The 23,233-nt window shown below is 39.8% G+C and overlaps 1 protein-coding gene across 4 annotated transcripts in view; it reads left to right on the plus strand.

The window, feature by feature from the left end:
• The window catches only part of LOC146469828 (uncharacterized), a 173,006-nt gene that overhangs the window by 131,083 nt on the left and 18,690 nt on the right, over nt 1-23,233 (plus strand). Inside the window, exons 2-13 of one of the 4 annotated variants that reach the window (XM_085122800.1) lie at nt 522-1,816; nt 2,929-2,995; nt 3,235-3,550; nt 3,988-4,334; nt 5,101-5,273; nt 6,238-6,530; nt 7,125-7,460; nt 8,142-8,301; nt 13,646-13,828; nt 19,117-19,279; nt 20,271-20,494; nt 22,275-22,494. The exons of 2 other annotated variants lie outside the window; for them this stretch is intronic. In XM_085122800.1, the coding sequence (XP_084978926.1) occupies nt 522-1,816; nt 2,929-2,995; nt 3,235-3,550; nt 3,988-4,334; nt 5,101-5,273; nt 6,238-6,530; nt 7,125-7,460; nt 8,142-8,301; nt 13,646-13,828; nt 19,117-19,279; nt 20,271-20,494; nt 22,275-22,494 (3,777 nt within the window). Of the gene's footprint in view, nt 1-521; nt 1,817-2,928; nt 2,996-3,234; nt 3,551-3,987; nt 4,335-5,037; nt 5,274-6,237; nt 6,531-7,124; nt 7,461-8,141; nt 8,302-13,645; nt 13,829-19,116; nt 19,280-20,270; nt 20,495-22,274; nt 22,495-23,233 lie in introns of all 4 variants that reach the window. One more of the 4 variants, XM_085122799.1, reaches the window with a different exon arrangement.

The following is a 23,233-nucleotide window of genomic DNA, read 5'->3' on the forward strand; positions in this document are numbered from 1 at the left end:
TGTAAATTGTTTGTGATTAATAAGTGAAATGATCCAAACAATCTACGGACTGACTGATTAACTCACTGTTTATTGGCTAATTAAATAATTAATCCGTTACATGGTTGATCAGTTGATCGTTTTTGTGAATATAGAAGACTGAGATGATAGATGTATTGACCAGGGGCCAACTCAATAAAAAAAATTACGCTTGTAGCTAATTATCTGCCCCTAGCAATTATACGCGCATTTAGAAAACGAGTTCAATTCAACGATGACTTCTGAAGGAGTTTTTGAATTCAGTTCTTTGATGTATTTACAATGTTTTCCGGGTGGGGATGGGGCTTTTTTAGTTTGATTGAATCAAGGTACAATTTCGACGACAAATTGGTATCAAACCGGTCTGTGATCAGCAAATTCGCCGTAACCCTCTGTCCGTTTTCGCGAATTATAGCTATTTTATGAGTTAAAAGTATTTAAGAGTAAGTACCTTTCTTTTAAATAACATTTGGTGTTTTTCTGTTACTTCCTTATCTTGATAGGCTCTATGTTTCGAGCAGAAATGCGTTGCAGAGAAGCTTTCCAGGTTTTAAATCTGGAGGGATGGCGAAAAGCAGAGAGAGTCTTAAAAGCGGCGGAGGAATCACTCGACAGAGTACAGAACGAAAGCAGGAAGACGGACTTCTACAAGCTCACTCGAAGTTCCTACCTGTATGTGGAGGGTGAAGTTTGCTACAAAGCTGGAAACTTGCCCAAAGCGCTCAAAGTCTTAAATCGTTCTCTCAAAATCATGGAAGGCCTTTTGAAAAGTCACACGAGCATTTCTAGATGCTTGAATGCAATCGGTAACTGCCACAACAAACTAGAAAAACCGGAAGATGCTATTGAGTTCTATACAAGAGCGTACGAGATGCGTCGAGATCTTTCTGGCTCAGAGGAGCATTTTGACGTGCCACTTTTTAAAAGTCAGATTGGTACAGTTTACGAAGGGAAGAAGGATTTTAGCAAGGCTATTGATTGTTATAAAGAGGCTTTGGATCTCGCAAAGAAACTCAAAATACCCGGGATTCTAAACGCGGCACTTTTTAACAGGAACATTGCCAACTCGTACTCTTGGTTGAAAAACTTCAAGGATGCCTACGAGTATGCTAAGACAGGATATCAAATTAGGAAAGACATTCTCGGAAATCACCCGTTGACCGCTCGGAGCACTTTCCAAATGGCGGAGATTCTCCGAAGTCTTGAGGAATTCGAGGATGCTAAAGAGTACTATGAGGAAGCATGGGAGATCGAGAAATCTTTAGGGCAAGGGAACCACAGCGAAGTACGGGACAGAATCATTCAAAGCTACGAAGAAGTGCTTAGAGGCGAGAGAAAGAAAGCGTTCAAAAGAGAAGTCTTAGAATTTTATAAACGCTGCTGGGAAAAAGAAAAAGAATTCGAAGAATTTGAGTTCTCTCCCGCCAACAGGAAGATTATTGATTCTATAGAGAAGCGACTGGGAGAAGAGGCCGACAGACAGACTATGAAGAAATATCGGAATGAAGCCCTTTGGTTTTACGAGGGAGCATGGAAATCACCAGACACGAAGAAGCTTCCTTATGAGCAGAGAAAACACATTCTACAAACCCTTCTGAGATTGTGCAAACTCCTCCGTAAAGAAGATTTGCGAAGGAAGTACCAAGACGATGCTTTTAGATTCTACGAGAAGAGGTGGAGAAAGAACAAAGCAGAGATAAAAGGACAAGACAGAATTGACATTCTCAAAACTCTTACAGAGCTGGCCAAATTGCTAAACAATGAAGAAAAGGCGAGGAAATACGAGAAGTTGCTAGAGGTATGGCTAAGTTCTCTTTTAGGAGCTTTATTGGTTGAATGCACATAAGACTTAATTAACCAGTGGAACCAAACAGTAGCGAACAGTGGCACCCTGCGTTGCAATTCGGTTACTGTTAAGTAGAATTTTAGTGTCCGATACTAATATGATTTCGGGCAGCTATTTAGCGTAATATTAAATTGCAGAATATAAAATGCAATGAATGTTTTACAAGCGCGATACAACGCTCGAACTGCGTTACCTGGCGGTCGATGTGGATACAAATTTGAGATCTCATTCTGCACATTCTCTTGCTATAAAGGGGCAACATGGACTAAAAGAATGGCCAAGTATACCCACCTTGTCGCCTCTGAAATCTATTATATTGTCGGTGAGGAAGTTAAAGGAGAACGGGAACTTAAATTCATATAGTTGGTCAGTAAAGCGATTTGGTTAGTGTTTTGCCTAAAAGATTTACCTGCAGAACTTTCAGTTCCATAAGAAGCCAGACAACGTGTAAACTAATCGCATTTGCTAACCATCTTCGAAAACGGAAGGAAGGGGTGGCGAGGGGGGTGGGGGGGGGGGGGGAGCGTAACAGTGATTTAGAGCGTTTTAATTTATGTGAAGTCTGCCCCTTCTCCGAATATTGTCGGTAACTTATCGGTTATTTGCACATTTGTGATAACAACTTGAAGGTCACTCCACACTGTAATCAATTAGTGCTGCGAGTCACAACGTTGTCGCTTGACATTTTGCAGTTTTTTGTTTCTTTCGTAACTTAGTAAATCAAGGAACTGCGTGAAACGGATGAACAGACTCATTTGCGTAAATGGGAAACTTGACAAATTTTCAGTTTTTTGCAGTTTTTTGTTTCTTTCGTAACTTAGTAAATCAAGGAACTGCGTGAAACGGATGAACGGACTCATTTGCGTAAATGGGAAACTTGACAAATTTTCCATCTGGGTTATTTTAATTGCATTTGTAAGTTAGGGAAGCTATCAGAAAGCTGTCAAAAAGGTGACAAGAACTTATTAAGCAAATGCCAATCGAAATGTTGTTCTCAGAAATATGAACTCATTACGTATGAATGTAAAATTGCTTTCTAACAAAGCTTTCTTGTTCATTTATAGAAATGCGGAAAGGAAAAGAGATCATTTCGTTTGCCATTGTTTCGTCTTCCTTCTTTCTTATCAGGAGGTATGTTGAACAAACTGCATGTTTGCCAATGTTATAGAACAAAATCGTTATAACAGGAGACTCATGTTTGAACTCTCTTTTCGGAGACGAATTCCTTGAGCGGTTGGGGCTCGCTAAGCGACATTTACCGTATTGCTCTTGGTGTACCTCTTATCAGTTTAATACCGTGCATGAAAGAGAAATCAGTGTCCTAACGACGAAACAATTCTAGTTAAAAATCATGTTTCTCGTCTTAATAGCCCAACGGCAGCCTGACGATGATAATGACGACAACGAAGACTACGACGATGATGATGAAGATGATGATGACGACGAGGTTGAGGAAAGCAGTGATAACGTCGACGACGGGGTGGAGGAGGAGGAAAAGGAGGATGAGGAGAGTGAAGAGTTGGAGGAGCAGCAGCAGGAAGAAGAGGACGAGGATAGCAGCGATAATCAAACCCAAGAGATCAGTGAAGGGGGAGAGCAATATCCGGTGCAACAACTTGCTGAACTTCAGCTGGTGGAGCAGCAGGTCCCGGTTGAAGAAGACTTAGATAAAACAAGGATACACGAGTGAGTAAACCATTCAAACGAACTACACTCATATATGAACTGGCTGTAGTTTCAGCATTATTTAGAATGTAAGAGTGATTATTTCTCCTACTGATATAGGAGGCTATCGCTAGCGTTTATTTTACTTCTCCCCATTTAAACTTCAGGGTAAGCAAAACAACACCATACGATGCAGAAACCAGCTTTGAATCACCAGCTTTCCGGTCTTTCGATAGAAAGCTCTACGCGCTTAAAGCTAAGCTACCTAGTCTCCATTGTTCAAATGTAGGCCGCATTGTCGTTGGGTATACGTTCACGCTATAATTGTTTGAAGCAGGAAAAAACATTAAATACATGACTCATGACTGTGAAATCATGACGAGGTTTCAGCTTGTTCATGCTGTCTTGGCTTATAAACGTGGCTCATAACATGCCTCTTTTTGTAACTTGTATTGTAGAGGAACAGTAACAAGTGAAGGTGCCCTCTGGGACCTCAAACTAGGGGCTGTCCACCTTACGTTTCCCCCTGATGCTGTGTCTGAGCCCACCTTGATAGTGGTCCACAGATGGAAATGGAGTGCTTGTTCCCCTCCGCTCCAGGAGCATGAAGCCGTTGTCAGCAGCGTGATTGAGATATCCACTAACACTAACCAAACTTTGGAATTCAACTCTGAGGTGAAGCTGGCTCTTTCACATAGTGCCCCAGACCTGCAGGGGTATGAACTGGTGATCAAACGACTTAACGACAAGGAAATCAATGAATGGGAAGAAGTAGATGGAAGTGAGGATGTCCGGCGATTATCAGGTAGGAGAACGTTTTTTACCCGGCATGACAGTTTAGGCCAACACAAAAGAGAAAACTGTCAAACTTAGCTTTCTTTTCTAATTCTAAGATGCTCTTTCCAGTTTTAGTGACCTCGTTTATCGCAAAATTTAAAATTATGGAGTTAAATGTGTATGATTGTCCCTTCAAATCAATCTTTTTCAGCAGTTTAAACAGCTCAACACGGTCTTCTGAACGATAAATGGGACGGAATCACATTTTTACAACAAAAGAAGGATTTACGATAAATAGATCAAACTGAAAAAAGAATTGTTTAATAGGTGTAAACACTGTTTATCTTTGATTTTTATGTTTATTCATATCGGAGTGAACATACAAACAGTAACATAGGGTTACCTCATAAACGCTTCCTGAGAAATCAGCTTTTGCTGGACTTAGTAGATAGTTCAGTTATAAGTTAATTGCCTGTATCTTTGTTAATGACTAGGCAAGTGGTGGGTGGAAAAGTAGTGTTACCAAAACAAGGGATGATGTTTCTCTGCTGATTTATGAAGTTAGTCGCGATTAAGGCAATCTTAATCCCTGCTTTCCCTTTCGTGCCTTACCGCGTTTGATGTTCGTTCTCTGCCGTGTAAATCCCAGGAACCTATTTTACAAGTTCTCCACGCCATGTCCTTATGTTAAGTTAAATTGTTTTTTCCCCTTATCTTACGCATTGATACAGGCATTGAGGATGATTACCCTTCTCCAAAAGACATTCCAGACTTTTGCTTTCCTGTCGTACAAGCTAACATAACTGAGTGCTCCACATACGCGGTGGTTTGCCGTCTCAGGGTGTCTCCCACTTACACTATCACACCTACTGGCGGTACCTTCAGCCATCCTGATTTTCCAGGTGTCACTATTACGGTCCCTAAGAAAGCTGTTCCACCTAAAGCAAAGATTTCCGTACAACTAAAGGTAGGTATGGTATTGTGAGCCTCGGTCTTGTTTAAGCTCAGTCGATTGAGACCCTACCCGCAGAATAAACGATCAGAATTTCATTTGGGGCCAGTAACTTGTGGGACTTTAAAGAAACTGTGAATGAAAGACCTGTCTTTAGACAATAAATGCTGTCTTTAAAATCTTAGATGTAGATTTGTGAGGTGACCATTTCTACAGTATGGTCTTTAACCCCGTGATGTAAGTTACCTTCTCTTACGAGTGCTGGCTCAACCAATCCAGATTACAAGAGTTCATCCGTAACGTATCCTCACTTGATTTTGTTAAGGACTGGTACACCACGCTGCGAGTATAAGCATAAGAACAAGGTGTTACAAGTTCAAGGAACCTGCTTGTAAACCGACTAAATCGGTGAGACGCAAACATACGGAAGAACAAATGGAAATCTTCTTTCCTCTCTGCTTGCGCTGCCAAAGTTTGCCTCGTTAATACTTCACCCACTGTAAGCCGGGATGACTTTGATGCGCAGCCCAAACAAAGAAAACAGCTTCTGTTAAACTGGACCGTAACCATGCACAGGTGATCATCACACGAAGCATTATGCCTGCGTGTGTCACCTTACTATTGTTCTTAAACATAATTTGCACTTAGGACACAAGGACAAGAGTCCATACAAACACTAGAAACGCCAACACGCTTGCACAATTTAATTTTTGTGGTTGCGCTTGTGTTTCATACAGTATGTATGGACCCTCTTTCTTGCGCTTGCTTGTGTCGGCCCTGAGAGTACATATAATATCTGGTTGTGAAAGCCTTGTGCTTATGACTGTGTGCGTGAGTGGTTTAAAGGAATAATTGGCGATCTTTTTTCGAGTTTCGGTTTTCTGTTCTTTTTAAGGACTATACTCAGGTTCTCGCTTGAATGACAATCTAGGAAGGTCTCTGCTGACATAGCTTTTGCTCTTCTCTCGTAATTCCACAGGTGCAAGAAGTTCCGAGTGAGGAATGGGAAGGAATGAATGTGTTTGCTGGACCTATACTGCGAATTGACTGCTCCCCAAACGTCGAGTTTTTAAAGGCCGCTGAAATTCGGCTGCCAGTTTCTCTTCGCGGTGAACAGGAGGGAATTCCTGATCCTTCAGTATGCCGTGTCAGGGTGCTGTTTTTTAGTAGTGATGGAGAAAGTAAAGAATGGTTTGAAATCACTGGTGATCTTGACTCTCCTGCAAGTTTTGATGGGGCGTTTGTTAAGTTCCAAATCAAAGGCTTCTTTGGGTACGTAAAGGAGTCATGCTATTCAATTTTTGAATAAATGGGATTGAGGATACAGTAGCCATATTTGTTCGTAGTTATATTAAACGGAAACATTTTAAGTCTGACTAATTGATAAAATTGTGATATTCGTAAGGCTTTTCAGACTTTGTTTCTGCGCCGTTGCATTACCAGGAGAAAAAGTTTCCAAGCAGTAAGATCAGAGGAGTCGAACATTCTTAGCATAATTTGCCAGTCCGGCAGATTAATTCGTATAGAGTATGTAGCGGATAAAATGAAAGGCTACCTAAAACGTTCGCAGTTATTGTAGCAGTAGGCCATACAACGTTTCTTGCTACAGTTCGCTCAAAAATTCTCCATAAGAGCAAATATTGAAACACCGGGACAAGGCCGTTTTTCTGAATAAATGTGTTCAGTTGCTGGAAGTAGAGTTTGTGGTATTCAGATGGTACTTTTCCTTTTCCTTAATATTTAGAAACTTGGGGAGTTGAAATGGGGTTAAATGAACCAAAGTCATCATTTAATTATTTAATTCTGTTATTACAGGACCTAACTGGTTATTTTGGCTGACCGTGTTCTTATCTTTACCTTACCTAGATATACTTACGTTCTTGATTGGTGCAAAGAGGGCTTCAGTGTTTCTGGGATCGTTAGTTATTTATCGAGCATCATTTGGAATCAGCCAAGAGACGCGAGCTTCTTTGCTTACTTTCGTCCATCAGAACGTCTTCATTCTCAAGATATTTTGTACCTCATTTGTTGCCCGGCTCACCTCAGAGACGCAGTTAAACATGAACATGAAAAAGAAGGCATCATATCATGCCATGTTAGCTCTAAGAAAAAGCTAATTCCAGGGCGTGATAAGGCATTTGTGTTTGTATCAGGAGGAATCAGCCCAGTTGATAAAGAGGAAATGGATGATTTTTATCTGAGGTAAGCGAAAGTGATTGGATAGAGAAACCAGTAGGTTGAGTTTAATTTAAGGATCTCGTTTATTATTAAGATAAATACCTGGAATTAGATTTCGATTATTTAAGGTATACTCTGTATTTGTTCAGGGTCGACAAAGAATAACTAACTTTCATTGAATCAGCCACTAACCTGACTACACTGATGCGAAGGGCTCGTTATATGAGGAGGGGTGGGGGGAGGAGTGTAAGAAGTCGCGATTTACATAACGAATCCTTTCTGTTTACGACGTCTTTGCACTAACTAAAGGGAAAGTCTCATGGTGTTTTTGACTTGTTTGGTTAAAAATGAAGAAATGGAAACTTCACAGAGCTACAAAAAAATTTCAGAACAACGGGAGGAAAAAGATCAACTCAATTCTTGAAAAGATCATCTTGTGATCTGTTCTAGCGCATTTTCAAAACAAAAATGCGCGAACTTGAATAACGTTAGCCTGACATTTTTCAAGTTTCAATCAATTTTTCCTACTCTGTCTGTAGCCAAAAGCACTAACTCGACAGTTTTATTGCACTAAGGTGATAATTGAAAACAAAACTAGACAATAATTTTATGTTTCTTTTGACAGACAAACATTTTTGGGTTTTTGAAATGACATCAAATTCGCGTGATACTTCCCTTTTAAATACTTCACTGTTTTACAAACAGGTTTGACGGCGATCGTCAGTACAGGGATCAATTACCTGTTCGTTTGATTGACGACAAACAGTACTCTGAAGTGGAATTTCGCAGCACTCGGGAGCCCATGGGAAAGAATTTGTTGAACAAGTTGCAATTTAAATTGTCTTCTCTAAATGTTGATCGTCAGGTAGGTTTTTTCATGCTTTTTTTTACGTTTAACAGACGTAGTGTTTGACTTTTTAATTCAGTTCATGGATACATCTACATCAATGATCCCATGATCAATAAGAGATGTGTTCATAAATCTGTCTCTATTAAGATCCGAATCGTTTATTACGAAAAATCATTAGGCTTCTAATGTCTACTTCTACCTGCGAAACAGCAAAATGTAGGCGCAGGTAGCCGTTTTGTAACATTTTCTTTATTGTTTTGTGCCGTTCTCTCTGACGAGCTTATCAATTTACCACCGGCGTACGCAAAAAGTCCCCAGATGTGTCGAGGCAGTAATGAACTAGCACTTCATGAGCAAATTGAAATGTTTCGCTGGACGAAACACCAACTCAAATCTATTTTGGACGGCTCAAATCTACCTGGAATCGGGTTGGCATTTAAGATCTTAGAGGGTTACTTCTGATACACTAGCTAATTACCCCAAAGATTGACACTAAAGAGGATTTTGTAGCGCATTTTTTGCACCCCCACCTTCTCATGCCGCCAGCGCACTCAGCGGGCTAATCAAAAGTGCTTAGGGAACACGGGAGCAAAGAGAACAGGTAAAAGTTCACATCAAATGCCAAATTGTAGGTAGGTCAATAAAATTTCTTTCTTTAAGGACGGTGCGTACTAATACCGAAGTATTTTTTTGCGGTTTGTGACTATACGTGAAAAGCAGATCTTAGCAAGGGCTATTGGAATCCAAAAAGAAAATTGGGGGTAACCATGCATTTTTCAGAGATAAATAAGCAATAATATCTCTAGAAAGCGCCAAAATATAAAGCAATATATGGGATTTTTTCCTAAATTGAAGCTTAATTATCTCTGAAAAATGCATAGTTACCCCCAAAAGCATTTGCTAAGTTATACTTTCTCCGTTAAGTTTTAAACCACGCAAAAATATTCCTGTATCCTCAGTAGGCACCACCCATAGGAAACCCGAGTATCTCGAGATGGGCAGAACTTATGCGCAGCTTTTAGGAAAATCCTTGTCAAGAGTAATGATTAATACAGTGATTAAGTAATGTTTAAATTATGAACAGCGGTGTTTTATCGGGATTTATAACCACGCGCTGTGAGGGTTTTGAACTGCTTCGAAAACATTCCCGGTGAAGCGCTTCTCAACAGCGTTCACAATAATAATATATTAATGCTTTTGTGAACGTTGGGAATTAGCATACGAGAAAAACATTAAACACTGCATATTAATAAGGAGGAGGTTTTATCAGGTTTTAAAACCACTGCACATGATGTATTAACGACCATTTGACAGGTCAATGGGCTTATGAATTTTTGGGCTTACGAATTTTTGAATTTCTTATAAAAATGGCCAAAGAATATCAGCCAATGTCCGGCAATATAGAAGCCATTTTAGATTTAAAAATCGTCTTCTGATCGTCTTCCTTGCAGACAACGTTCCATATCTACATCACATATCCAACCTACGGTTGTGGAATAATAATTTTTGTTGGTTATAAATAAACTGCATCTTTACATTTTATGTAATATATCGAACACGAGACATTACATATTAAACACCGAGAACAGAGTTGAAAATACGATGCGAAGCAGAGTATTTTTGACGAACTTCGAGGTTTTTGATATTGAGATGAAACACTGTGACGAATGTTTGATATAACTTCTCAAACAACCTGATTTTGAAGGAGAAATTAAGGATGCGGAAACGAGGAGCTTTTCATCAGATATCCAAACACGTCACGGTGTATGTTTATGTTTATCTTTGGCTTTTGACTTATTAATGAGTTTGAGAAGCAATAGTCCAATACGAATCCTAAGGTATTACACACGTTTTAGCTGTCTATTACCAACTCCATATAAATATATGATCATGCTGCACAATCAAAGCTTCAATAACTTTTAATACATCACATGATTTTGTTTACGTTAGTTAGCTGTTATATAGTTTCCCCCATAATTATACTTCAAAGAGAAGCAGACAATTACCAATTTTGTTTTGTTTTGTTTTGTTTTTAAAATAAGCTAGCGCCGACCAAGAGTGTCCAGAAATACCCGCTAATGAATGCATGGACTGTTTGATGGACATCATAAGGTGTCCCCTACCCTTAGTTCTTATTAAAATGCAAATAATTCTGTCAAACATAAATCACATGAAAATGACAAAAAGGTGTGTATTATATAAGGTACCCAAATTCAGCGTATATATGATGAATTTTGGACATACGTAGATAACTCAAATAACTGCAAGGCTAGACTGCGTAGAAAACTTAACATGATAGCGACATGATAGAGACTAAACCGAGAATCAAAACATGCAACTATTGACAGATGTTTCGAGCTGATTGGATCTCGTCAGCACGACGTAGCACAGCAAAAAAGTAGAACAACCAACGCGAGTCAGTTGTCTACCAAATCCACGTGGAAATGATTCCGTGTGGGCCTAAATACAGCCCGGGGTATCCAGTCGGTGGAAACCGATCATCGGAAATTCAATCGATCAATCGATATCAATCGATAAAGTTAGTTAATTTGTATCGATTAGTATCGGCCAAACGATGACCAATCGATAACCTCACAAAAACCGTCCATTACGCACGCTACCTGTCCGATCATCCGCCATTTTTAGGAAGCCCTGGGGACGAAATTGGTAAAACAAATTCCGACCCAGTGTTCTCAACGCAAAGAAGATACCCCGTTGCACGTGTACTCGAATTACCCACTTGCCCGTCATTGCCTTGTTTACGCAAGACGGCCGGGTAGAGGTACATCGTCAAAGGCTATCATCTTTGCCGCTTTTAGGGGAACGTCGGTGAAGTATTCACTGCAAAGTTTAAAGTTGTGAACCATCGTGGAGAGCTCGGCCACCTACAGTCCGAGCTTGTGGATTCTCTTTGGCCACTACATGCAGATATTTCTGTGTTAGTGAACTTTTTTATTATTATTAGAGGCCTTATCACGGTTTTCGACGCCATTTTGACGAGTAGGCAAACAGGCTTGAAATAACAGTGTTTGTATGGAAATCCGATGTCAAATAATTTTCATAAAACATCGCTTCTGAAAAATTCGTGAATTGGAAACTTTTGGCATTAAGAAAAAGATTTTAGGAAAAAAAGTGGAGGGATGTAGCTGCGCCAGAAAGCGTCCAGCCGTGTTTTGAACTTTCCATACATTTCCCTGTATTTTTTTCGCGCGAACTATTTTTAGTAGCAGTTCACGGCTGGTTCGCTTTACAGACAGATGTATGGAAAGTATAAAACACGACTGGACGCTTTCTGGCACAGATACATCCCTCGATTTTTTTTCCTAAAATCTTTTTCCTAGTGCTAAAAGTTTCCAATTCATGAATTTTTCAGAAGCGATGTTTTATGAAAGTAATTGAACATCTGATTTCCATACAAACACTGTTATTTCAGACGTGTTCGCCTCCTCGTCAAAATGGCGTCGAAAACCGTGATAAGGCCTATTAACACCGCAACAAACAATCCGGGCAAACAAATATGAAATTATTCAAAACACACACGAAAGATAGATAGTTTAATGATCAATGCATTGCAGCCCGAAGGCTTAATTGCCTATTTAATTTACAAATGATAAATCGATAAAAAGTACGTATAAAACTAGGCACAATAAATAAAGATATAATTGTTATTTCAGTGTACTGTTCTCATGTTATTGAATTTGCTCCTTTTGCTACAAGAATTTTTCTGTGAAGGCACGATTCAACCACTTTCCGTTTTTTGAAGTCTATGGATTTTCCCATGGAACAAACTTTTAATTTGCAAAAAAACAAAAAAACAAAACAAAAAGAAAACACAGATTTCTGTGTACGGGGCGTTAACGTTAAAGAAATAGAAGAGTATTGTTCTCCCCTTGTAACATTAAAATGAAATGTGTTTACAATTACTGCGTGCAAAGTTGTGTTTTTTATGCGTCGATTCCTGTTCCGTCAATCTGCAACCAATCGATACCAATCGATACCAATTTAGTTATCGATTTGTATTAATAATCGATACCAATCGATAACCACACGAATCTTCGCCATCGATTGGTCATCGATTATCAATATCAATCGATTAATTGATTTTGATTGGTATCGATTGATATCGATTGTCATCAATTATCGATTTCATCGATTGAATACCCCGGAAATACAGACGTATACCCACGTCATAGCGCGTGACTATGAACAATGAACAAAGCATCTAAAAAATCATGTTGCTGTGGCAATAAGCTAAGTAAGAAAGGGCAAAACTTTTCTTAAAGAGTACATAGCTAGACCATGTGAAGAATGTGAAGAAAGTACATCATATCATATCTGAAAAGATCTACGGTCCGAGATAAAAGTAAATAATAAAATGCAATGAACCGAAAACGAAAATGCTGCCGGTATACGCAGGATCTGTGAAAGATCTTCCCGGGGGTGGGGGGGGGGGGGGGTAGGGGTGGGTACTCTCTATAGGATAGGATAGGATAGGATAACTACAATGGCCTGTAGGGAGATGCCTCGCCCGATAGGAGTACCATTTTCACGCTTCAGGCATATGAAAGGGTGGGGATTTCACGAGTCGAAGAACATGAGTATTGAAAGGGTCGGGAAATCTTTCATTTAGGTATATGAAAGGGCCTTTCATTATTTTCCAATGGAAGGTATACGAAAGGGGTACCATTTGTCAATGGAAGGTATAGGAAAGGGGGATCTTTTCTGCAAAAAAAATGGTATTTAAAAGGTTAAAGGGTCGGACCTACGGGGGAGCCGCCCCGTATTAATTTTTTTTGTAACCCCCATTGCTCCCCCCCCCCCCCCCCCACCCTAGATCTTTCACAGATCCTGGGTATACCTGAAGCATTTTCGTTTTCAGTTCCTTGCATTATATATATATTCTTTATCAGAAGATAACGTAGAAAGCGCTTATTCGAGTGGGAGATGAGGAGTGGGAAGTGTCAGTATTTATTCCTTCCAAATCATTGCAAGAATAGGTAATTCCCCTTTGTAATTTCAATACAACCTCGCTCCCAGGTTTCTCTATCGTCCTCCCTTGTCAAAGTCAAAAGGAGAGTTCAACCCATAGACCTTTATCACACGGCGGCCATGTTGAGTCTCAGGAGAGTAAAAAGCTTTGTTTTAGCTCGCAAATCTTGCACTGAGTTTGCGACTGGCCGAGGCTTGCCATGAGAAAACAAAGCTTTTTATGCCCTGACACTCAACATGGCCGCCATGTGATAAAAGGACTATTGAAGAATTAGAAGGGGTGGCGGGAGGGGGGATGGGGGTTCAATTTATCAAGATTCTGGCAGAATGCTCATGGTTTGCTTTTTCCATTCATTCCTTCTTTTGATAGGCCGGGGCTAGAGTCAGGGGTATGGAAAAAGAGTTGACCAAGTTCTGTTGTTATGTTGATGGCTGGAATCTGACTGCGGATGGTAGAGTCAAACTAGAACAGCTGGAACCAGAAGATCAGATGTTTCTTCCAGGACCGCAAGCGCAGTACAGGTTAAGATCAGCTGAGGATTATGGACCACAGGTGAAGTTTGTTTCTAATTACTGGGTTAAAAGTACTACTGAGTGCAAATTATATCAGCTGATTATATTGACAATTTTAAAGTTACAGAGTTATAATGATATACAGTTTTCAGGGTATAAAATGACCGATTAAAATATTAAAAGTATTCCAAAACATATTTATGAACTTCGTGTTCTATTATAAACTGACTAAGCAGTGAGAAATTGGTTGATCTTACTGGCTGTAATTGCTTGTTCATGGTATACATAGTGTTGTGTGCTTTTGTTGTTTTACATTCAGTTGATACATTACATTGATCAGAACGATTTGCTGCAATCAGTTTCTAGAAATATTAAACTTTTTGTAGTCACTTCATGGTACACCTTGAATAATTGTACAACACCAACGCAACAGTAGAATTACACCGAAGAGGGTCAAACGTTCTTATTCGATGATACCTCCACATCTGCATGGATGATTAATTACAGAGACAGAGGCACATGTCATCATACCCAAAACCCTCAAGTAGGGCCTTTCACGAACTCGAAATTAGCCTTCTCTCGGATGCTTGCAGTCGAGCGTAGATTTAACGTAGGAACATAAGAATAACATAAACGATAGATACATTATTATACTTAAAACAAATGGTGAAATCAAGCCATGGTTTATGTCAAATTACTAAAATTACAGTCACTTGTACAGGACATTGTTAACGTGATTTGCAAAAGCCGTGAAAGTGGCGCAGCGAAAACCCATCTTTCTCAAAATTCTGACTTTTTCCAAGAACCTCCTGTATTTTTCCGAAAAGTGTTAAGATGGGTTCCTGAAAGCATGAAATAATATTTATTGGCCCTCGAGTTTTTGAAAATATATTGTTGGAGAAATTATCTAAAATCTAGCAACGGGTTCTCTACGCCAATGGCCAAGGGTTGTCCAATACTCACCTCTCGTTCGGGTCGTTAAAGTGCCTTTACGACTCGTACGAGTCGTGAAACAATTGTTCCACAGGTCAGTTTAGTGCAAGTGGTGGAGCAGTTACATTTTCGTGGAATTACATGATGTTGCTTTTAAATTTTAGGGGTACATCTCATTAGAGAGACTTAGAAAATATCAGTCCGTGTTTGTAAGGCAGAAGCTAAGGGCCCTTGCAATCAGTTGTCGACTCGTACGAGTCTTACGGGTGGACAAAAACAAGGTAAATTGTCGAGTGGAAAAATGTATCTCATTAGGGAGACTTAGAAAATATCAGTCCTTGTTTGTAAGGCTGTAGGGCCCTAGCAATATATAAAATTAAAGAGTGTTGAAGATTGATCTTTGGAACTTGCTCGCATACATCTCGCCTGCATGATCAATGAACGGATATCAGCGACGTCATCAATCGCTTATCAAAAAATGCCAGCCGCTGATAGTTTGCATTCCATATAGATCAGAAAATTAATGACCACTTTTGGTGCCGGTAACAGTTTTTATTGTTATGTTCAGCTTTAAAATGTTTCTAAGAACTTACTTATAGCCGTGCTTGGAAGTCACCATTTGAAGATTAACCTAGCCTAGAAGGCCGTTGGGGACGTAGCCTCCTACGTAGAGGCACGCGGAAGTGTTGCGTGACGATACACAACAGCTGCGTTAGAGACTACTGGGGAGAAGGCCTAGGTCGAATAAAAAGGCGAAAATCAAGATGGCGGCTGTTTATCAACTGTCCCACCACAGCTATGACAAAACATGGCGGGCAAGAGGAGCGCGCGAAGCTCAGGAGAGCTAGTCCCAGGTTCCGGTCTCTTTCAACGTCAGGGTTAGTTACCAGTACCTTGAAATTTTGTGCTTCACTTAATTTTGTTGTGTTTCAGTTCGCTTTCGTGTATCAGAAAATTTTGTTGCGCTTTGAAAAAGATTGTTGAGTATCACAAAATTTCGTTGTGTTTTGAAAAAGATTGCTGTGTGTCACAAAATTTCGTTGTGTTTTAATAAAGATTGCAGCGTTCTGGAAAATTTTGTTTTGTTCTCGAAAAGAACGTTGTGTCACTGAAGAGAAATTGAGTTGTGTTTTGCCCCTGTGGGCAGCCGTAGTAAAAGTTGTCGAAAAATCCAACAAAAACCTAATTTGCGTGCGTGATAAGATCTACACACTAGACAGACTGGCGACCGAATTCGCAAACCCAAGGAAACAATCCCTCCTAAACCACATAAAAAGGCGGTGTTTACAGTGAATTTTAATAACTTTTCGGACTGTATCCATTTTATCTTCTTCCCCCTTCCTTTTTGGCATAACATCCTTACTGATCGTTTCTCATATAAAATTCGCGCCTGTTTCAGATTGACAAATAAATTGCACACTGTGATATCAACAAAGTAGCAGTAAGGTCTAGACTTTCTATTTCCGATGTAAACGAAACACTTCATTTTCTTTGCAAACGGGAGCTGCAAAGAACTAAATTACTTTTTCAATTTTCATTAGCGTTTGAGAAGGCAACATTTGCAAGTGTTTCCAAGTTTTCTCACTCAGGTTCCATATCAGCAGATGGTAATGAACTCTCTTGACACATTTGTTGAACTGGTTGTATATGTATATTCATTGGAAGGAATGGTACTGGATAAGAGCTGTAAAATTCGCGGTAGTTAAGAATATTTTTTTCATGCGTAGTGGTTTTCAACAATAGGCATTGTTTCATTTGGCATGTCTTGTTATTCATGTCTGGGCTGAAAACCCAAAACAGTTCTCCAAAATGACTGTCTATACGAAAATTTGCAAAATTTACTGCATATTCAAATGGAAAAACATAAAACTTCTACTTTCTCAATTTCATTCTTTTTTAGTGCAAATTGTAGACTAATCCTTGATTTTCAAGAAGCCGTGCGTGAATGTTGAGATTATCATTTCTGAGACTCGAGAAAGTGAATTTTATGAGCCCTAGTAGCTAGTGTTGGCCCATTCTTCTCTAATTTATAGCTCTTCAAAGCGCGATCGCATTCGAATTTGCCACTTCAGTGGATATGAATTATTCATGATGTCCAGGCATTCTGCGCGATGAGTTATGAGGGAAGTGAACTCTGCTTAGAAAATTATTAGGAACTGGCAACCCGCTATACAAATTATTCATTAATTGCAAACCGGTTATTAGCTAAAGACCGGGGCGGGAAGTAAGCACTAGACAAATTTTGCCAGCTTGATTTTCCAAAGTCGTCTTCGAAACTGTCATCACTGGAACTATGATGCCGTCGGGATCCGCGTTTCTTTCGCTTTTTTGTTTTTGATTTCTTCTTTCTTCTTTTTGACCTTCGGTCGTCGGATGAGGTGGATGAACTCTCCTCAGATGTAATCCTTTTTGCTTTTGGAGTTTCATTATTCTCTTTCACTGGCATGTCAACTTCCTCCTTGCCATTCGGAACATCTCCATCTCTCTCTTTGTGGACTTAATTGGGGAAAATTGCTCTCATACTTTTTGAGCAATCGTCGTCACGAATTTGCTTGGATCTCTTCCCTTCAAAATCAATTTTTTTATTCGCTCACTGTCATTTGTCGTTACAGGCGGGACTTTACCATCAAGACACTCTCGTAACAGCCGTACACCTCTCATTAACTTGGCTTTATTCACTTTGTACGATTCGTCAGCTTGGTACATTCGCGGAGTGACACGTTTGATGGACTGGCATTCGCTGCTCGTAGAGAACTGTTCCATGGAATTCAATTGACCTTCCAGTTGATCAACAGCATCTTTTCGCTTTTTTCGCTCTAATTTAAGCGAGGTCAACTGGCTTAAATACTCGGGGTGTTTTGCTATTATTCCACAATACGTGAACTCGGTCTATTTATTTAATGAGAACGGTTTCATTGCAGAGTTGCGATGACCTCAATGATGGCAATAACCACAAATGCTTCCCCCCCCCCCCCCCCCCCCCTACAGGCGGCTTTTCTTGCTCTATAATGTTCATGGAATCGATCCTCATTTAGACTTCCTTTAGTTCTTTTTTTCGTGTTTTAAGCTGCTTCTGTAGCATCTTTAGCATCTTTTCTTGATCCTCCAAGTCCCGAAGAACGTTTTGGTAATCAAGAAATTTTTTTATCATTACACCATATTCTTTTGCCGCACGATAAACATTTTGCACACAGTTTGTCGCAAATAAAGTGCCTGGTTTTTTTCTCTTAACTAAAAGATTAAACCTACCTTTTTAGATCCTGTGTTTTTGGCAGATATGTCCCCCTTTTCTTCTTGCACTCGATAAGCCGTGGGTTTTTGAAGGGGAGATCAGTGCTCTCTCAACAAAGAAATTTGGTACTGTACTGTAAGCTTTCGCGCCAAGCAGCAACTGTTTGTTGAACATTAAGTTAAATTCTTTTTCTCCAATAAGTTTAATTTTTAGACGGGTACAAAATTGGTTCGCTTAAAGAGTCTCGTATATGCTAGTAAATGTTTCCGAATCTAGCTGTTGTTTGAAAGTGGATAACCAACTTTTTAAGTCATCACTTCCATCTCCTTCGACACACGCCATCTCTACAGCTGCTTTTGCAACTTGGAAGCGAAGTTCGCAAATTTCGAATCGAACTTCGAAATCAAACTTGTGGTATTCATTTCAAAGTTCGCAATTTGATTGGCTCCAATAACAATGAAACCTTGAATTCTGAAACGTAGTTCCCAAGTTCCCAAGATGTTTCTGAACCCGCGCGGCCAAAGTGAGTTGAAATCTTTCGCAATCATGATGATGTATCCATCGCTGATGTAATTCTTATATTCCTACGTTAAATATAGACTCGGCAGCAAGCATCCAAAAGTAGGGTAATTTTGGCTTCTTGAAAGACCCTATTTGAGGGTTTCGGGTGAACAATTACGAAAAGTGAGAAATCAAGTAAACCGGGAAATCATTTCTTTGTCGATACAATCGTTGTAACTAAATTCTCTTTTCAGGTTTGTTGCAGTCAACTCAGCTTTGTGTGCACGACTTTCCGATATATACAGTAGTCTAGCCAACTGCCATGCCATGGTGGCGATAAGATGACATAGCAAAGCATACTATGACCATGCTAGATATACTCAGATGGCCATACCATACCATGGCCGTGCCATGCCATGCCTTGCCAAACCAGACCATGCCATGCCATGCCATAACGTACCATAACATACCATGCCATAACATACCGTACCATACCATACCAATTAACTACACCATACTACACCGTACCATACCATATTATGCCATACCACACCATGCCAAACTATAGCACTTCACGACATGCCATGCCGTACCACAGGTTTAAGATATTATTAATAAAAGGATGAGCATGTTATCTTGTATAAATTCAGTAATTTCTTTAGGATCCCTGCGGCCCAGGTGATAACCCAAGCTATATGGCAGGACTTACGAATGACGCTTTAGAGTCCCTTCGTCAGATTAAACGTGAAATGGAAACGAAAGGATACTTGATGCTCGACATGTGGTGCCACTTTGGAACAGCCATCGTTCGTGGGCCTGACGAAGGTTAAAGTATCTACTTTTACTGTTTTCAATGCTTTTACCAATGCCAAAATGCCAAAACAGAAATTAAGAGGCCTGTCTTTATCAAGACAGGCCTCTCTTCTGCATTTAAATGCAGAAGTCACGTCTTTGTCAGTCGTGGTACGTGTCAATGATCATGATCGTGAATTGTCAATGATGATGAGGTTTGAGTGAACACTTAGCGCCACATTCCCTTGATTCTTTGCATGAACGTTCGTGCATGTAGTGTCATTCATGTGCGACAGATCCTTGTCATTGCATAGGGGGAAAAGCCCCTGTAACCTTACTTGTGTGGTTGGCAGTTTGGGAAAAGTCGTATTCTTAGGTTCATGTAACACGTTTTTTTTTTGTTAATAGTTTGAAGGTAGACCCCTTTAAGTTTACATGGAGCTAGACCGTTTAGGTTAATCGGTTTTTTTTTCATACCGGTTGGCCTCGTTTAACTTTTCTGCCCGCTGTGAATACATTGTCGTCCGATTGCACGCTTTTAGCGGACTGAAAAAAGGCTTGGAGATTTAAAATTTGGTGGTAGTAAAATCGCAGCGCAATTAAAGAGAAAGACTTTAAGATTACGAGACTGAGTGCGACTACAACTTTTCGAATCGAGTTCGCCGGCTTTGGAGAATCACGATCACTTGCCAGACCACTTTTGTTTCTAGAGACCTCTTATCTGCTGTTAAACTACAGAAAAGAGCGAGAGTTGTGAGAAACTTACTGGATTGAAATTCAAAAGTCCCGCTTGTACACAAATTTAAAGATATGACTAGTTTTGGTTTCAGTAGTTACCAAGCAGATTTCACCAGCAGGCTGGTCATCCCGGCGCTAAGCCTCGCACGAGAATAAGCGCTCATTTCCCTCAAACGGCCTACGCCGTCCCTCCACCCGGGACCTAATCATTTCTACTATACAACTAGCCTTTCTTTTTTTTTCTTTTTTCAATTAATTAATCACCATTAAAACTCATTTGTTACAGAGGAAGCCGATGAAGGTGAATGGACCATTGCTCAGGCAACAGAAAAGTTACAAGCATCAAATGAAGGACTTCATTGGAGAGCTGCATTCAAAGAAGGGGTCAATTTAGACAAGACATTCCTGGAAAGAAGTGACTGCCAAAAGACTCCTGAGGAATATCTAGATTACGTGGCAAGAAACGACTTTATATTTTTAACGTCATGTGGTCATCAGATAAGATTCAAGGTAAGGTTGATATTCATTGCGTTCAGGCCCAATCTAGCAGCGCTCCTCTTTATTTTGGTCCCTCGCTTCTGCTTTCGTTTCATGTTTTCTGCGGTAATGTTTTACATAAATGGTTTTGGTGTGGCTGAGTGCCTTGGAATGTCATACTTGTTATTGCCCGAAGGCGTTTCCGCAAGGAAGTGACAAGGGAGAACAGGGTGATAGCTAGACAAAACTTGGTGTAGTGTTATTGGATTAACATCAAGATTAGTTGCTCTTATTCTATCGCTTACTGACAGAGTAATTTCGGGAGAAAAGCTGATATTTTAGTGGAAAAATGGAACTTGTTTATTGTGTAAACAGTGGCTGCCGGAAAGTACTAACAACAACAACAACAACAACAACACAGAATAAAAAAAAAAACAACAACAACAAAGAGACTTTATTAACACAATAAAGAAAATGATGACTTTAACCCGCAGGTAGCTGTTGTTATTCGCGGCGGGCTCATTAAATCGTTACATTTCAAACAAACTAAAAGACAAAAAATACCAACAAACAAACAACAACAACAAACAGACAATAAACTCAAAACCAAAATATCGACCGAAAAAGTCAGTTCGTTAAGAAATCTTTTGGCATTTCATTTTGATCAGACACTCGGCGCTAACTACTCCAGCAGTGATCGACGTTGTATACAAATGAAATGTGTTTCTCATTTTGTTTGTTCAATTTTATTGAACACCAAGTTAAGCTGATTAGTTTTCCTCGCATCGTCAATAACTGGGTCTTTCGACTGTTCGTCATACTGATTGGCCACACAAGTACTCCCGCTTAGCAACATGGGTTGATCGGTTGTGTCACTGTGTGTTACATCACTAATGTTTTTTAAGTTGGATTGAGTTGTCGTTCGTGACTCATGGCTTGCTAGACTTTGATAAACATTGGCTTACTTTGACGGCTTTGAGGTCCCTCTCTAAATAAAAATCAATTTCCAAATGGAATTTATTAATCCCTCGTGAGCTAAGGCGATCGAACAGGGACTTCTTTCTTCTCACCCAGTATCGATTCGACTTCGACATCAAGATTTACACGTCGGTAAGTAAAAGGCGATGCACAATCGGTCTTGATTGTATCAATGCGCATTTGTCGGGAATCTTTTGCTTCACCTTCGAAGAGCACCATTTGTCACTTCTTCAGACACGTGCTGCTAATGTTGGAGAATGCATCAAGAATGCGTTCAAAGCACCAAAAACAGCCAAGCAATGGCGACCAACAGAAATCAGGTCGGTGTGTCACAACTTTCTAAGCCGTGAAGTGTGCGATTCGCTGGTGATTGGCTAATAGATCGAGCTTTGGCTAGCGAGTGACGTGGGATTGGCTATTCTTCCACTTCCGGTTACACCGGAGTGAGTGATTCATCTGCATACGGAATGCCACTATCCCTCGTGGATGCTAAAGCATATCCACGAGTAAAAACATCATTTTTCGGGAAAAAAAAAAAAAACAAACAAACAAAAACAACAGGCTAGAGCCAGCCTTTACTTGTGCCGTGCACGTAATTTAGAAAGACTCATACAAATTGGGTAGCTGATGAAAGTCATGACACAAAAACTAACAATTCCAACGCCGACTATTTGTAGACTTGTGGCCTCAGGGCGCAGTAGGGAAAAGGAGAGAAAAGAAAATTAAGGGACATGACAAATTAATTGACTAGGTAAGAGGTTTAAGGTACTTGAATGGCTGATTATGAGACTTGGTGAACTAAAAACGTTAAAAATGATTCTCCGTCATTGCGCAGGTGTGGGTAACAAAGAGGAACGCCGGCAAAAAGCTGGAAGACATTCCAATTCCTTTCAGTGACTTAAAGAACATATTAGATGAGGTACACTTTGAAGATGAATTGACGCGGTCACGATGCCGTGGATGGCTGGTTCTACCATCCAGAAGATATCTGCAGGCGGACATTTTGTTTCCTGGCTGTGAATTTGATTGCAGACTTACCATTTGTGGACAAAGTGGTATGAAAGCGATTTGCTAAGGGCAGAAAAATGAGAATGATGTATTATTCAGTGAGTGTCACAGGCAAACTCGGATAAGGGAATCCAAGTGCTCCTATATGACCTTCCGAGTTCGGATGCTCTACCACAGAGCAACAGGAGACTTGTGGGAGCTAGGAAATATTTTATTGATTCTACCCTATGCCACACACCTTTATACAAACTGATTCTTACACAACGTTCACAAGAATGTGTCTTCGTGGGTCAGACTGACAGCCACTATTCGTCACTGCAAAACGAACGAAAATTCATTTTGAAAAAACAAAATCAAAAAAAGGAAGGAAATTAAAACAGGATAGGAGTGCAAATTTCTGTTCAAGAGTTTCTATTTTTATTTCCATGTATTCATTACATATGATACCAAGAAGAAGGAGAGGAAAGGGAAAAGCCCGGGAGGTCCGTTTGCTCAAAACACCCGAAGAGTTTTTGCGGCTCGTGAAGTATTTTTCAAATCCGTTTTCTATAGATTGGTGTTGTAGTAGTTTGCGTGCGTGTTGTAGTAGTTGTTTTGCCATGGTTTAGCTTTCAAAATTATAAGAATATGAAGATATTAATAATGTTATAAAACCTCTGGTAATAAACGCTGTGTACGTAAAATAATTTTTCGGGTCCGAAATGTTTACAGAAGTTTTGAGAAACGCACTCCTTAACTATAAGAGTTGCATGATTATATTTAATTTATTTAACTTCTTCACTTTGA

This window comes from Pavona decussata, unplaced genomic scaffold (assembly GCF_977016875.1).
Source record: "Pavona decussata unplaced genomic scaffold, jaPavDecu1.1 SCAFFOLD_116, whole genome shotgun sequence".
Classification (NCBI taxonomy): Eukaryota; Metazoa; Cnidaria; class Anthozoa; order Scleractinia; family Agariciidae; genus Pavona; species Pavona decussata.